The sequence below is a fragment of the Bos javanicus genome, chromosome 2, assembly GCF_032452875.1.
Source record: "Bos javanicus breed banteng chromosome 2, ARS-OSU_banteng_1.0, whole genome shotgun sequence".
In the NCBI taxonomy this organism is placed as follows: Eukaryota; Metazoa; Chordata; class Mammalia; order Artiodactyla; family Bovidae; genus Bos; species Bos javanicus.
In genome coordinates, this window is record NC_083869.1 from 62098392 (window position 1) to 62114250 (window position 15859).

General features: G+C 35.9%; 1 protein-coding gene across 3 annotated transcripts in view; it reads left to right on the plus strand.

Moving 5' to 3' along the window:
• The window catches only part of ZRANB3 (zinc finger RANBP2-type containing 3), a 305694-nt gene that overhangs the window by 226309 nt on the left and 63526 nt on the right, over positions 1–15859 (plus strand). For all 3 annotated transcript variants that reach the window (XM_061439301.1, XM_061439316.1, XM_061439311.1), the window contains 4 exons: positions 8017–8136; positions 10815–10934; positions 13673–13852; positions 14370–14522. In XM_061439301.1, the coding sequence (XP_061295285.1) occupies positions 8017–8136; positions 10815–10934; positions 13673–13852; positions 14370–14522 (573 nt within the window). The remainder of the gene's footprint in view (positions 1–8016; positions 8137–10814; positions 10935–13672; positions 13853–14369; positions 14523–15859) is intronic.

Below are 15859 nucleotides of genomic sequence, written 5' to 3' on the forward strand. Positions count from 1 at the left end.
CTTCCTGGTCCAGTTTTGGAAAGTTGTACTTTTCTAAGAATTTGTCCATTTCTTCCACGTTGTCCATTTTATTGGCATATAATTGTTGATAGTAGTCTCTTATGATCCTTTGTATTTCTGTGTTGTCTGTTGTGATCTCTCCATTTTCGTTTCTAATTTTGTTGATTTGATTTTTCTCCCTTTGTTTCTTGATGAGTCTGGCTAATGGTTTGTCAATTTTATTTATCCTTTCAAAGAACCAGCTTTTGGTTTTGTTGATTTTTGCTATGGTCTCTTTTGTTTCTTTTGCATTTATTTCTGCTCTAATTTTTAAGATTTCTTTCCTTCTACTAACCCTGGGGTTCTTCATTTCTTCCTTTTCTAGTTGCTTTAGGTGTAGAGTTAGGTTATTTATTTGACTTTTTTCTTGTTTCTTGAGGTGTGCCTGTATTGCTATGAACTTTCCCCTTAGGACTGCTTTTACCGTGTCCCACAGGTTTTGGGTTTTTGTGTTTTCATTTTCATTCATTTCTATGCAAATTTTGATTTCTTTTTTGATTTCTTCTGTGATTTGTTGGTTATTCAGCAGCGTGTTGTTCAGCCTCCATATGTTGGAATTTTTAATAGTTTTTCTCCTGTAATTGAGATCTAATCTTACTGCATTGTGGTCAGAAAAAATGCTTGGAATGATTTCTATTTTTTTGAATTTACCAAGGCTAGCTTTATGGCCCAGGATGTGATCTATCCTGGAGAAGGTTCCATGTGCGCTTGAGAAAAAGGTGAAATTCATTGTTTTGGGATGAAATGTCCTATAGATATCAATTAGGTCTAACTGGTCTATTGTATCGTTTAAAGTTTGTGTTTCCTTGTTAATTTTCTGTTTAGTTGATCTATCCATAGGTGTAAGTGGGGTATTAAAGTCTCCCACTATTATTGTGTTATTGTTAATTTCTCCTTTCATACTTGTTAGCATTTGTCTTACGTACTGTGGTGCTCCCGTGTTGGGTGCATATATGTTTATAATTGTTATATCTTCTTCTTGGATTGATCCTTTGATCATTATGTAGTGACCTTCTTTGTCTCTTTTCACTGCCTTTGTTTTAAAGTCTATTTTATCTGATATGAGTATTGCTACTCCTGCTTTCTTTTGGTCCCTATTTGCATGGAAAATCTTTTTCCAGCCCTTCACTTTCAGTCTGTATGTGTCCCCTGTTTTGAGGTGGGTCTCTTGTAGACAACATATGTAGGGGTCTTGTTTTTGTATCCATTAAACAGAAAGAGAAATTAAGGAAACAATTCCATTCACCATTGCAACGGAAAGAATAAAATACTTAGGAATATATCTACCTAAAGAAACTAAAGACCTATATATAGAAAACTATAAAACACTGGTGAAAGAAATCAAAGAGGACACTAATAGATGGAGAAATATACCATGTTCATGGATTGGAAGAATCAATATAGTGAAAATGAGTATACTACCCAAAGCAATTTATAGATTCAACGCAATCCCTATCAAGCTACCAACAGTATTCTTCACAGAGCTAGAACAAATAATTTCACAATTTGTATGGAAATACAAAAAACCTCGAATAGCCAAAGCGATCTTGAGAAAGAAGAATGGAACTGGAGGAATCAACTTACCTGACTTCAGGCTCTACTACAAAGCCACAGTTATCAAGACAGTATGGTACTGGCACAAAGACAGAAATATTGATCAATGGAATAAAATAGAAAGCCCAGAGATAAATCCACGCACATATGGACACCTTATCTTCGACAAAGGAGGCAAGAATATACAATGGATTAAAGACAATCTCTTTAACAAGTGGTGCTGGGAAATCTGGTCAACCACTTGTAAAAGAATGAAACTGGACCACTTTCTAACACCATACACAAAAATAAACTCAAAATGGATTAAAGATCTAAACGTAAGACCAGAAACTATAAAACTCCTAGAGGAGAACATAGGCAAAACACTCTCCGACATACATCACAGCAGGATCCTCTATGACCCACCTCCCAGAATATTGGAAATAAAAGCAAAAATAAACAAATGGGACCTAATTAACCTTAAAAGCTTCTGCACATCAAAGGAAACTATTAGCAAGGTGAAAAGACAGCCTTCAGAATGGGAGAAAATAATAGCAAATGAAGCAACCGACAAACAACTAATCTCAAAAATATACAAGCAACTCCTACAGCTCAACTCCAGAAAAATAAACGACCCAATCAAAAAATGGGCCAAAGAACTAAATAGACATTTCTCCAAAAAAGACATACAGATGGCTAACAAACACATGAAAAGATGCTCAACATCACTCATTATCAGAGAAATGCAAATCAAAACCACTATGAGGTACCATTTCACGCCAGTCAGAATGGCTGCGATCCAAAAGTCTACAAATAATAAATGCTGGAGAGGGTGTGGAGAAAAGGGAACCCTCTTACACTGTTGGTGGGAATGCAAACTAGTACAGCCACTATGGAGAACAGTGTGGAGATTCCTTAAAAAACTGGAAATAGAACTGCCTTATGATCCAGCAACCCCACTGCTGGGCATACACACTGAGGAAACCAGAAGGGAAAGAGACACGTGTACCCCAATGTTCATCGCAGCACTGTTTATAATAGCCAAGACGTGGAAGCAACCTAGATGTCCATCAGCAGATGAATGGATAAAGAAAGCTGTGGTACATATACACAATGGAGTATTACTCAGCCATTAAAAAGAATACATTTGAATCAGTTCTAATGAGGTGGATGAAACTGGAGCCTATTATACAGAGTGAAGTAAGCCAGAAGGAAAAACATAAATACAGTATACTAACGCATATATATGGAATTTAGAAAGATGGTAACAATAACCCGGTGTACGAGACAGCAAAAGAGACACTGATGTATAGAACAGTCTTATGGACTCTGTTGGAGAGGGAGAGGGTGGGAAGATGTGGGAGAATGGCAATGAAACATGTAAAATATCATGTAGGAAACGAGTTGCCAGTCCAGGTTCGATGCATGATGCTGGATGCTTGGGGCTGGTGCACTGGGACGGACCAGAGGGATGGTATGGGGAGGGAGGAGGGAGGAGGGTTCGGGATGGGGAACACATGTATACCTGTGGCGGATTCATTTTGATATTTGGCAAAACTAATACAATTATGTAAAGTTTAAAAATAAAATAAAATTGGAAGAATAAAAAAAAAAAAAAATAAATCAGTTATGGTTCCTTTGGTCACTCACTCTTCTACTTGGATAACCGGTAATTCTAGACTTTCTTGCAGCAGGGATGTGTGCATTTATCAGATCAAAATCAAGGTCAAAACAGAATTCTTGCAAAAAGAAGGCCAAGAAATTAGCTGTAAATAGTGAGGATTAGGAACTTGATCAGGTATCAAGAGTTAATCAGGTATCAAGAGTAGGGGCATTCTTGATAAATTGGCTTAGCAGGATTCTTGCTAAAATTGGACCTGGAAAGGGCAAGAGAGACTTGGAAGGCCAAAATTGAGGCCTAGTTAAGAAGAGGGCTAAGAGGAACGTAACTGAAGTTTGACAAGGAGAAACTCTTTGTCATAGCTCAAGTTTGGTGTTTTTTTTGCTCTTTTCCCCTCTTATTATTTGATGAAAGACTGACAACTTAAAGTAACTTTCCTCAGGCCTTTAATGCAATGTAGGTTTTTCTTTACTTTTACTTCAAAAAGTATTATGTGTACCTATTCACTGAAAAAAAAATTTAAGAAATAAATCATATAACATATTCTCATTATTTCTGCATCTCCTTAAATGAGACATAGTGTGTAGTCTTCATTATTTAAATTAGAACTTTGGCTCACAGACACATTACTAACAGACCAATTTTAGTAAAATGAAATGAAATTGTGAGTACTATAGCTGCTATAAAACCTGAACCGGTGTGACCAAATCACTGATCGTTAACAGGACCTGCCGTACCTGTATAAAATGCACTTAAGATACTTCAAAAGCAAACTTCTATTCAGATAACTTAAAATATGACAATGCAGTGACTTTTAATCAGACTAGAATCAGAACAGGGAAAATGCATGTATAGTTCATTTTAAAATGCAAACCTGTGCAGTCCCCGACCTAAGAACCTAAGAGAATCCCAAAATCCCTTTGCTGTGTAGATTTTTTGGTTCTGCAAACACATTTTCTCCTCAGAAGCAACATCACAACGCTAGCTAACAGGTTAGTCCCAAGAGATTGTTTAACCCATTGAACTTTATCTAGTTGAATTTATAATATTAGTAGTAACCATAAGCCTTTCTGAACCTGTGATGGGGAGGAATAGACGGAAAGGGGCTTGAGCACTTGGCACCAGCAGTTTCTGGTTGTACTGAGGAGGGGGTGATGGGAGTGGAGGAGACTGGTAGAAACAGCTCGCTTGTGTAGAATTGGGGAATGCATCTGGGACTAGGGCTGCAGTGGTTATTTAGTCTGAAGTCTGCAGTGGTTGGAAAATGAATGTACCTTAAAAATACTCCAACTTGACATGTACTTTCTGAAAGGCTTATCACAGTAAATATAGCTCTTTAGGCAAACATGCAGTTTATTAAAGTGGTTCAGTTACCATGGCAACATATCTGGAATTTATAGCTCCTTATTTTGAGAGGGCTTCATTTCCACCTTCTGAGGCACTGAAATCCAAGGCTAAAGTTCTTAACAGCCTCCAATCTCATTGTATGAATTTTTAGTCTTTAGAAAACATAGACGTACAAAATGTAGCTTGGAGAGAATCAATCTTGTGACTTGATAGTCATATGCATGAATTTTAAATTGGTATTTTTCAATTTTAAAATGTTTTAAACTGTTTCCTATTAAAAATTTTTTTAATTATTACAAAGCTACATATGATCATAATTTAATGAGGAGAAATAGAAATTTCGAAAAAAGTAACAGTCTCCTAAATTTATTCCCTGGAGGCAACCACGTTCTTTTCTTGTAGCTGATTTTGAGGGATTTACTTCAGATCCCTCAGCAATGGGTTTATCTTACTTCTTGGTTGGTATTACTGCTTGCTTTGCAGCAAGTGTCATTTTAGGCATCATCAATTGGTTTCTCTATATGTAAGATAAAATTTTAGCCCTTTTGGTCTTCAGCCCCACCCTCACATCCAGACCTTTCCCCTGTTCCCATTCTTCAAACAGCAATAGATAGGGAGATAGATTGATAGATTGATGGATCAAGAGATAGAAATGGATGAAGAGAGGGAGAAAGTTACAGTTTTACAAATTTTATATAAATTTATACTAATTTTGGCTTGATCAGTATTAAACTTGTACATTATTAGAACCATGTTTATAATTTACAGATGAACAATACAATATACTATGGATGTTTTTTCTTTTATGACTCATTTTTCACTAATTCAGCCTCTTACCTTAGTTGTCCAGACTCCTTGCAATATCTTTAAATGTTAGCATTACATCAATTTTATCCACTTAATGAAATTTCTCCTGTACCATTTGATCAACTGCAGTCTAGACAGTTTTTCTTTAGGTTTGCTGTGAAACTCTTATCAGGGATTTTTATCTATTTCTCCCTTGTACTGAATTACTTCTTTTTCAAATATATATATATATATATAATTTTCTTTATTTTTTTATTCCCTTGTTTTGCTGTACATTTTCCAGTAGCCTCCCAAGAAGGGGTACGTTGGCAGTAAATTGTTTGAAACTCTGCATATCTGAAAATGCCTTTGTTCTACTTTTATATCTGATTTTTAATTTGGCTGTATATGAATTGTTAAAAATCGTTTTCTCTCATTCAGTATCAATGTTGAGATAACCAGTGCCATTCAGATGTTTTATTCTGTTTTGTTTCTGTGAAATCTGTTCCTCCCTTCTCTAGAGACTTGTAGAGTTCTTTCTTTGTTCCCATTGTCCTAAGATTTCATGATTATGGACCTTGCTCTGGGTCCATTTTCGTCTGTTATGAAGGATCTTCATTGGGCATTTTCTAGTTTCCATTTTGGGAACTTCCAGTTTTAAGTTCTGTAAAATATTCTTTTTTTTTTTTAATTTCTATTTTTTTCTATGTTGTTTTCTAGAACTTTTATTATTCACATATTGTTTTCATGGTCTGGTTCTCTAATTATATTTTATATTTTCTCTGTTATTTTATATTTCCATCTACTTCCTGGAAGATTTTCTCAGCTTAGTAACCAGTAGATTTTTCATTTCTGCTATTATAGTTTTAATTTCCAAGAGAATTCTGCCCCACTCCCCCAACTCTTTTTTTTTTTTTTCTTTTTGTAGTGTCCTGTTCTAGTTTGGTTTTTTCTCTCTCTGCATTGTTGATCTATTCATGTAGGTTGCTTTCCACAAATGTCTGTTGGGTTTTTCTGTTTGTTTGCTTGCTTTTATTTACAAGATTTTAAACGCTAACTAGGAACTCTGAATGGATATGTAGAGTTTCCATGTTTATTGAAGGATAATAATTGAGTGATCTGATTGGGATGTCTTGTTGAGGAACCCCAATATCAGTATCTTTAGTCTTTTTTTTAGTGGTCTGCTTTTCCCAAAAAGAATCATTTTACACGATTCTTCTCCCTTGCCTCAGTCTCTATTTGGGGACCCTAGGGAATAAAAAAAATGGAGAGAGAGGGTCAGATCTCACCATTTGTTATGTAACTTACATCTAATCCCCTTGATTTTTTGCAGGATGACCTAACATCAGTGTAGGATTCCTCCACCTGAATAACCTCTGTTTTGCCCTCTCCAGAAAATAAATTTATAGTTTTCTTCCAGGATGGATTGGGAGATCACCTCTTATGTGGAATGGGTAGAGAAAGGCTATGGATCAGCACAGCACATATTTAGCTACTTAAACATTTTTTCAAACAGTCTTCCTATTTTAGCCACATCCCTATCCTCACTTCCAGAGGTGACATTTCCTGATCCTTTTCTGATCACGCCATTTTAAACCAGGTACTTCTCAACACTCCATACTGGCAGCTTAAGAACTGTCAGGTTGGCTAATCAGTTACCAGGCGTCTGTCTGCTTTTTCACTTGCAAAGTTTTGTGGCTATTGATCCCTCTCCAACCTCTTTTTCTCTATACATTTTTCTATCATTTAAATATAGCACTGAGGAGTGGAGGTTAAATATATTCAGCCTGCTATCTTTTCCCAAAATGTCTGACTAATTTATTTTAACAGTTAAGAGATATTGTATTCGTGTTTTAAATTTAATTCTGGCTATCCATTTTAAATTTAACTCCTATTTAATTCATCTCATATTGATTTCTTATGCTTAACCAGTAACCTGGCCTCTAGCTAGCTAAGAAAAGCCTATTCAGTATGAGCTTTCATGATTTTTCTCCCTTCTGCCTCAGGATTTCTTTGTCTCCCTACCTATTCTCTCTCACCTCCCTACTGATCTCTTAATCCCATCACGCCAGCCTGTTCTGCAACCTTCTCCATCCTGGAGACAAGCACAGTCCCCTCATTTCTTATTTTTCTCAGTCTTTCTACACCTTTAACAGCCTTTTTGTAAATCTACCTTAGTTTCTTAGTTAAAAAGAAATGAAAAAACAACTTTCCTTAACCCTTAAACTTGAGCTCAGTTTTCTTATTCTTTTTCAGTTTCTCTCCCACACACACAGTGCCATTTGTTTGCCTTTTTATCTTCCATTTTCTCCTTCACTCTGTTCCACGTACTCCTCTGTATGAGCTTTTTTTTTTGAAAATTACTTTCTTGACAAAACCACCAACTGCTTCCTCACCACAGCTTGCTTGACTACCCACTTTGCTTTGAGACTCCTTCCCTATCTTGTTGTTGTTTTCCATCTAAATTCTTATCTTGTTTTTATTTTATTTCTCAGTTTTTTCCCTCTCATGTTCCTCTTGTTTCACGCGTCGCTTTAGGTGTGGGCTTCTACTATAGGCTGCCTTGAGGACAAAACAGTTAAAGTTCATAGAAACTTACTGATTTTCAGGCTTTCCTTGCGTTATTAAAGTGGCATGATTTCTTATAAACATTCTTATGACATTAATGAGGTTTAACTTTTTATATTTAGGCAGGTGCTGTAAAGGATTATATTAAGATGATGCTTCAGAATGATTCACTTAAATTTCTGGTTTTCGCTCACCATTTAAGCATGCTCCAAGCTTGCACAGAAGCCGTTATAGAAAACAAGGTAGGTTTTATTTATAAAACACTACGTAGGATGCAGTTTTTATATGCTAAACATCAACTGTAGTTTTTATAATTGAGGTGGATTTTTTTTTGCCTTCTTCAGATTGTGGGATGTATATATATAAATTATTATTACATATTTTATTGCAAATTATACAAATGTATATATTTTTTAAATTGTACTAATATTGGGATCAACGGGGCACAGTGGTAAAGAATCATCCTGCCAATGTGGGAGATGCAAGAGACACAGGTTTGATCCCTGTGTTGGAAAGATCCCAGTAGGAAATGGCAACCTACTCCAGTATTCTTGCCTAGAAAGTTCCATGAACAGAGGAGCCTGGCGGGCTACTGTCCATGGGGTCGCAGAGTTGGTCACAACCGAGCATGCACACATATACTAATATTATATTTCCACTGTGTTGATAATATACTACTAATATTTGTCTTTTATACCAGTCATAATACTCCACTGATCAAATTGGATGCATGGATTAAACTCTGCTGCCTTAATAGACTATCATGTGAATTCTGTTTTTGTTATTGGATAAACCATTTGAGATTGGTATAAGCTAAGCTAAGCTAAGCTAAGCTAAGTCACTTCAGTCGTGTCCAACTCTGTGCGACCCCATAGACGGCAGCCCACCAGGCTCCCCCGTCCCTGGGATTCTCCAGGCAAGAACACTGGAGTGGGTTGCCATTTCCTTCTCCAATGCAGGAAAGTGAAAAGTGAAAGTGAACTCGTTCAGTCGTGTCCGACTTTTAGCGACCCCATGGACTACAGCCTACCAGGCTCCTCCATCCATGGGATTTTCCGGGCAAGGGTACTGGAGTGGGGTGCCATTGCCTTCTCCTGAGATTGGTATAGGCAGTTAAAATTGTTGTTTACCCACATGGTGGCCTAGAATGTGGGTGATTTTGAGGGGAAAGGAAGAATAAATTTAGACAGTTTTGTTATCCAGCTGCAGTCATACTTTTTAAACATCTAGGCAGCCTACTTTATAGAATATTAAGATTTAGTATGGGTGAGTCTGAAACATACACCCAGGTAAGCCCCCTGAAACATGCTGGCTTCACTGCCTTTAGGTCCACCTTGTTCCCCAACAGCACTATCAGAACAGTATCTGCCGTTTTTTTCTTTCCAAGTTTAAACCTGTCACCCCTCTGTGTGTGCTAAGGCCTTCTTGAGATGCTCTGGATCAGCCAGAGGAAGTTCCTGACAAATTATAAGAGCTTAATATCCGTGTAACATCAGAACCACTTGCTGGTGCAGTTAGCTTTTTTAAAGGGAGGAATAAAGCCATGTTTTTTAAAACTTTGTGTACTTTTTTCAAGTATTTGCTAATAGTCATTAACATTACCAAAGAAATAATTCTAGTCTTTCCTTCATAGAATGATTTATAATAACATAACATAGTAAAGTGCTATATATTAAAGGGATGCTTTCTCATTATCATATAGTATCTGTGATAGATCCTCTGAGGAAGGATTAATTAGCCTTAGAAATTTTTGAAATGATTGAACAATATTAGATGTTTAATTCTGATTCCGTTATACCTTAAAACTATTGGGATGTATTCCAAATGTGTCTCTTCTTCCCACTCCCACTTTATTGGTGTGTTTAGAATTCTGTTTAATGCCACTAAGAGTTAAAAATGTAGGTAGTCATGGTGTTGGAGGTTAATTTCTCCCAAACTCTCCTTTGCCTGACAGTATGTTTTCTTTAGAAAGACCCTCAGAAGATTTTATAGTCTCTGTTGATGGATCACTGGTCAATTTATATCTGTTTATGAGGACATAGAAAAGTTGATAAGGGACATTCTATTAAATCATTAATTTGCTGGTTTACTTATAAAACTGTGTCTCAAGTATTTAAGGCAATGTTTTCCATAAAAGTGCATATAAAAATGAGACAGTTTGAAATTCAGGGCTTATGCCTGTTTTTACAAATTTGAGTAATAAGTTTTTAAAAACTATTCTGACGTACACTGACTGCTTATATTTTCTAAACTCATATTGTTCCTAAAAGACAGCATGGTTCAATTTAGTACTTAATATTTACTTCTTTTTTAAAAATGTGTTTGTGTGTCTTGGTTCTTACCTCAGTGGAGATGACCAAATCACATATTTCTTTTAAATTTAAAAATGGGAAAAAGATGACTCAAATGCTACTTTAAAAAAGATGTTTTCCCAGTTAATGTTGCAACATTTCAGGACTACTGTTCCTGAATCCCAAATACATGGGCTGAATCCACTTTTTCTCACATGTCTGACTTTATTTTCACTTTGGAATTAGTGGTCCTGTAACTTTAAAATTAGTCTGATCCATCTTTTAAAGTTTGTATATCACTTTACCTAGAACATTATTGAAGACAATAATCCAGTTACGATTATGAAACTCCTGTTATATCTGTCACTCCTGTGACATCACACTTGGCATTGATGGTATGAAGATGAATTAGACTAGATACCATTCTCAAGTAGCTTAAAATATTTAAAAATAAGAAATTTTTATAATCAGGTTTAAGAAATCTGGTTAAGAGTCTTATACAACATTTACTAACCGATCATTTTCACCAGTTTCGGTTTTATTGTGTGAACATAAAAATAAGCTGTAACATGTATATAATAAGATGGAGCTTGTCCTAATTTTGCCATTTCCCTTGTTGTTGATGGTAGACTCGTTACATCAGGATAGATGGAAGTGTTCCATCTTCAGAAAGAATACATCTGGTTAATCAGTTTCAAAAGGATCCTGAGACTCGTGTGGCTATCCTCAGCATTCAGGCTGCTGGTCAGGTAAGAAGTTTCACGTCTGAATTTGATAATGAAATGTTGAGATAATAAAAAGGCCATTAACCTTAACTATAACTTCCTATTTGGTGTGATAAATACTCATTCCACCTTGAAGAGCTAGAAAGTGTAACAGAAGGAGACCTCAACACCTCTGATTATAAGCTTCCTGAATTTTCAAGTAAAGAATTTCCTGAAAGAGTAAAGTTAAATTTCATTATAATGCTTTCCCATGAACTTTTGTATAGCATTTTCTCATCCCTTTCTTACAGCACTCATCTTACTTGGTTGTTTTCATCAGAGTCTGTGAGGCAAGGTGGCCTGAGGAAAAAAGAACGCTCCTGTCTTTCTGAGTTTTTTGTGGAATGCCCTTAGTTTGTTTCTTAGAATTAGGTTTGGCTACAAGTAAATGTAAATCCAAATTAACAATGACTTAAATACACAAAATTTCACTCTTGGATACAGACAGTCCAAGGCTGTTTACCACTCTTAGCAGGTATCTCATCTAAGAGTTCTGCTAGAGCTGATATCTATGATCCAGGCAGCTGAGTGGAGAAAGGCATGCTACATCTCACTGGCCTGCAGTTATTCCCAGAGCCACAACTGTCTTAAAATGAAACTGGAAACAGTAGCCTTTATTGGTCAAGTGTTATGTTACAAAGGGGTAAGAAAAGAATAGATATTGGTCTGTACTACCCACTGTAGAAGGGGACGCTTCTGAACATTTTTCCTACTAGCATTCTAGAATATTTTGATGTAAATATCTAAGCCAGGATATTTAACAGAGGGAAAAGCAATTGGGCATATTGTTGTTAAATATCCAACCTGGTATATGGCAAATCTGGCAACTTCTGTGGATTCTGGAATCTGGACCAGGGCCAAAGTTCTCCTTTTAGTGAGCTAATTGATGTATATAAAATTGTCTATATAGAGAGAATCCATGAAGATGAAGAAGTTGTAGAACTCACTAGGAGTTCTAATCAAAAAGATGGTTGTCTCAACACTTTCATGTTGGATTGAATTTCTAGTAGTCTGAGTTTTATATCTGTTAGAATATTTCAGCCATAGAAAATATTATAAAAAAGAGCTTAAAAGTAGAAATGGAGTACCAATAGCTTGGGAGTAGATAAGTAGGAAGAATCTGGGCAGGAGAGTCTGGGAATGACCTGATAAAAGACTTTCTGAAATTAAGATTGTACAAGGCACTCACATTCTATTCAAGGCTGTATTCCTGAAGGCCTTGTATAATTCAAAACTTAATACCCTTGAATACTATTAATAAAATCTTCATCAGAATGAAGGAAAGTAGAAAGGGCTTTGTCCTGGAGGTTTCTGAATCTTCCATTGTAGTTTAGTATTAATAGCATCTTTGAGTGATTTGATCTTGCCAACATATTTTCCCTTTTTTCTTGTATGGTCATATGATACTTTTTACACTTTTATGATACTTTTTACTTTAAATGCTACTTAATTTTCTTGCGTTATCTCTGATATTTTGCAGCTTTTCAAATCCTAAATAGCAGCACAGTTTAACATGGTGTTTATTTGACTCTGTCCATGTTTTTATTACTTCTAAGTTCTGTTCCAAAGTGGTTGATCTTCAGCTTGAGAATGAGTGCCACTGTTTAATGAATGCTAATATGATGTTGTTATGTGATATGAAAATATTTTAAGTTAAAATAACATCAGAGCAGCACAGCAGTCATGGAAGTCACTCACAGAAGTTCCAGGGCATGTGAACAACAGCCATGGATTAGATAACACTACCATAATATGGTAGGTGTTCCTGTTGACCACGTAATACCACCCACTACTGTGTGGCAATAAGCATGGTCCACATTTCGCTTGACCTACCCACTTTAAAGTCATGCATTTTTTAACACAGTTTAAAGAGACTTGCATTATTTCATATATTAGTTATAAAACAAGACCTAGTTAATACTTTTAATGTCATACTGTTTCAAACTGATATAAAATACAGTTGCACAAAGATGCAACTGTATTGTATACATCAAGATACAAATCAGTAAACATCAGTCTTTGGGATGCAACATGAGAAATTCCAAAGATAGAAAAGGTTTTGACTGTAGACATGATTTTATTGCTTTATAAAACAGAATAAATTAAATGAATAGAGGATGTCATTGCTCTCTGCCTAGTTGCTATGGATACCATGTGTTAGAATTATATTCTCATTTATAATGTATTTTATTAGATTTTCCAATGGTAATGTGAACCCAGTATACATCAGAGGATAAAGTGATTTTGTTTATGTATACATCCGTCAAACTGACTTTTGAAATACTGAAATACCTTTTAAACATGTACTTTGTAGTTCACCTGACTAATTTGCAGTAAGCAGTCTTCATTTATCTGAATTAAATTTTCTTAATTTGACTTAAAATGAAAGACTGATTTGTTTTTAAGTCCTTCAGTGTTCTCTTGTCCAGTGAACGTACTCAGAAAGACTTTATTATACATGGCTCTATGTTAAATTCTCAGTTTATTTGCATCTCAGTTTCTTTACTTTGGGCTTCCGGGGTGACTGCACTGCAGGAGACCAGGTTTGATTCCTGGGTCAGGAAGATCCTCTGAAGAAGGGAATGGCTACCCACTCAGTCCAGAGAACTCTATGGACAGAGGAACCTGGCAGGCTACAGTCCAGGGGGTCTCAAAGAGTCGGACACAACTGAGTGTCTAACACTTTCACTTTTCACTTTTTTTCTTCACTTTATTTTGCTTAGGGTTTGACATTTACTGCTGCAACTCATGTTGTGTTTGCTGAGTTGTACTGGGACCCCGGACATATAAAACAAGCAGAAGACCGTGCTCACCGGATTGGACAGTGCAGTTCTGTGAATATTCACTACCTTATTGCAAATGGGACTCTAGACACCCTTATGTGGGGAATGTTGAATCGTAAGGTAAAGCTTGAATTTAAACCAGGTTACCAACTTTTACTCAGAGCTTATTATCCATAGCTTGTATGAGTTAAGAGGCTGAGTTTTGGTGTTTTCAGGCAAAGCATATATACATACACTGAGATATTGATGTTGATAGAGACCAAGTCCAGAAAAGGCTTCGGTTGGTAATACTTTACCTGCTGTCCTTGGTAATAAGAGAGCAACATGAATTTACTTGTGTTCCTATTGTCTTCCAAGTCCTTCTCTACCATTTTAGAGGCCAGGGGAGGATGAGCTAGTAAGGAAACAAAACATTTTCAAACCCCAAGTCCTTTTTGTAAGGTGAGAACATACACTTTCTCAAAAGCATTCTTGAACCTTGAGTGATTCTTGATTGCTAAAGCCCATGATATATTGAAAAAATAAGATTTTCTTTATTGGATTGCTTGTGACTCAAATGCAAAACCAGGTTACTGCTTAGTAAATGTCATCTGTAAGGCAACCTGTCGTAAAATCTATATGCTTTTCCATCTTACAGGCTCAGGTTACAGGAAGCACACTGAATGGGAGGAAGGAAAAACTTCAGGCCGAGGAGGGTGATAAAGAAAAATGGGATTTCCTGCAGTTTGCTGAAGCTTGGACTCCAAATGAAAGGTCTGAAGAGCTCAGGGATGAAATGTTGTTCACTCATGTAAGATTATATTCTTTTCTATTTATTTTAATACCGTGAAACTATGACTTTACCATATATTATTTTAAATAGTAATTTTCAGTTGTTCATGCTTTTGAAAGGAGTCTCCATGTAAAGGTGGAAAAGCTCTGAGAACTAAAGGATGACTTTGATATAAGGAGGCTGCAAGAGTGGTTTGTATTTTTCAACAGTAATAGATCAGGGCTCACTGTTCAGCTCCTTATAAAAACAAGCCAAGTAGAATTCCTGCCTTCAGGAGAAAATATGGGAGACTATCTCTGAGACCCTGAGGGTAGGGAAAGATATATTAAATTTGCCACAAAAAGTGACATACACAAGTCTCATACTCAGTAAAGATATTTTGCATTACAGTGTTCAAAGTATATAACTTTATACAATTCAGTTAGTAAAACAAACAAGCTAGTAGAAAAAATAGGCAAACAATGAGAGCGTCAGAGACTGGCCTGAATAGACAAAACATGAAGAGAAACTAGCTTCTCCAAAATAAGACAAATTTATAAAGGTACCCTTTTCTCTTTACAATTAGTATGTAATCTATGGTGTGATACTTTGAGATCACATGACTATTACTGTTTCCAAAACCTTTCACGCCTTGGTTTTAACATTCATTGATCTTTGCCTGAAGCAGTTTTGAAATAGTGATTTTTTGAATTCCATCATTGCTTCTTCATTAGCTGGCATTTTTTCTGTAGAGAAAAATTTCTGATTTCTTCCTTTTTAAAAAATATCACTATGAACTTGGGATTCTCTTATTATTTAGTGTGTTATAATCTGGGCCTTTTTTTTAAGATCTGGCTGCAGGAAGCACCTTTATTTTATTTTATTGGGTTTTTGTTGTTGTTTGGGATTTTTATTGAAGAATAGTTGGTTTACAATATTTGAATTTGTCTCAGATGTACTGCAAAGTGATTCAGTTATGTGTTTTTTTCAGATTTTTTTCCATTATAGGTTATTATAAGATATTGAATGTAGAACCCTGTGCTATACAGCAGGACCTTATGTTTATCTATTTTATGTATAGTAGTTTATATCTGTGAAAATTATCCCATACTCCTAGTTTATTCCTCTCCACCCCCTTTCCCCTTTGATAACCATAAGGTTGTTTTCTGTCTGTGTGTCTGTTTCTGCTTTGTAAGTAAGTTCAGTTGTATCACATTTTAGAGTCCTTATAAGTGCTTGCATATGATACTTGTCTTTCTCTGACTTTGTTTGGTAATCTATAGGTTCATCCACATCGCTGCAAATGGCATAATTTCATTCTTTTTTATGGCTGAGGTGTATTGCTATGTTTCAGTTCAGTTCAGTTCAGTTCAGTC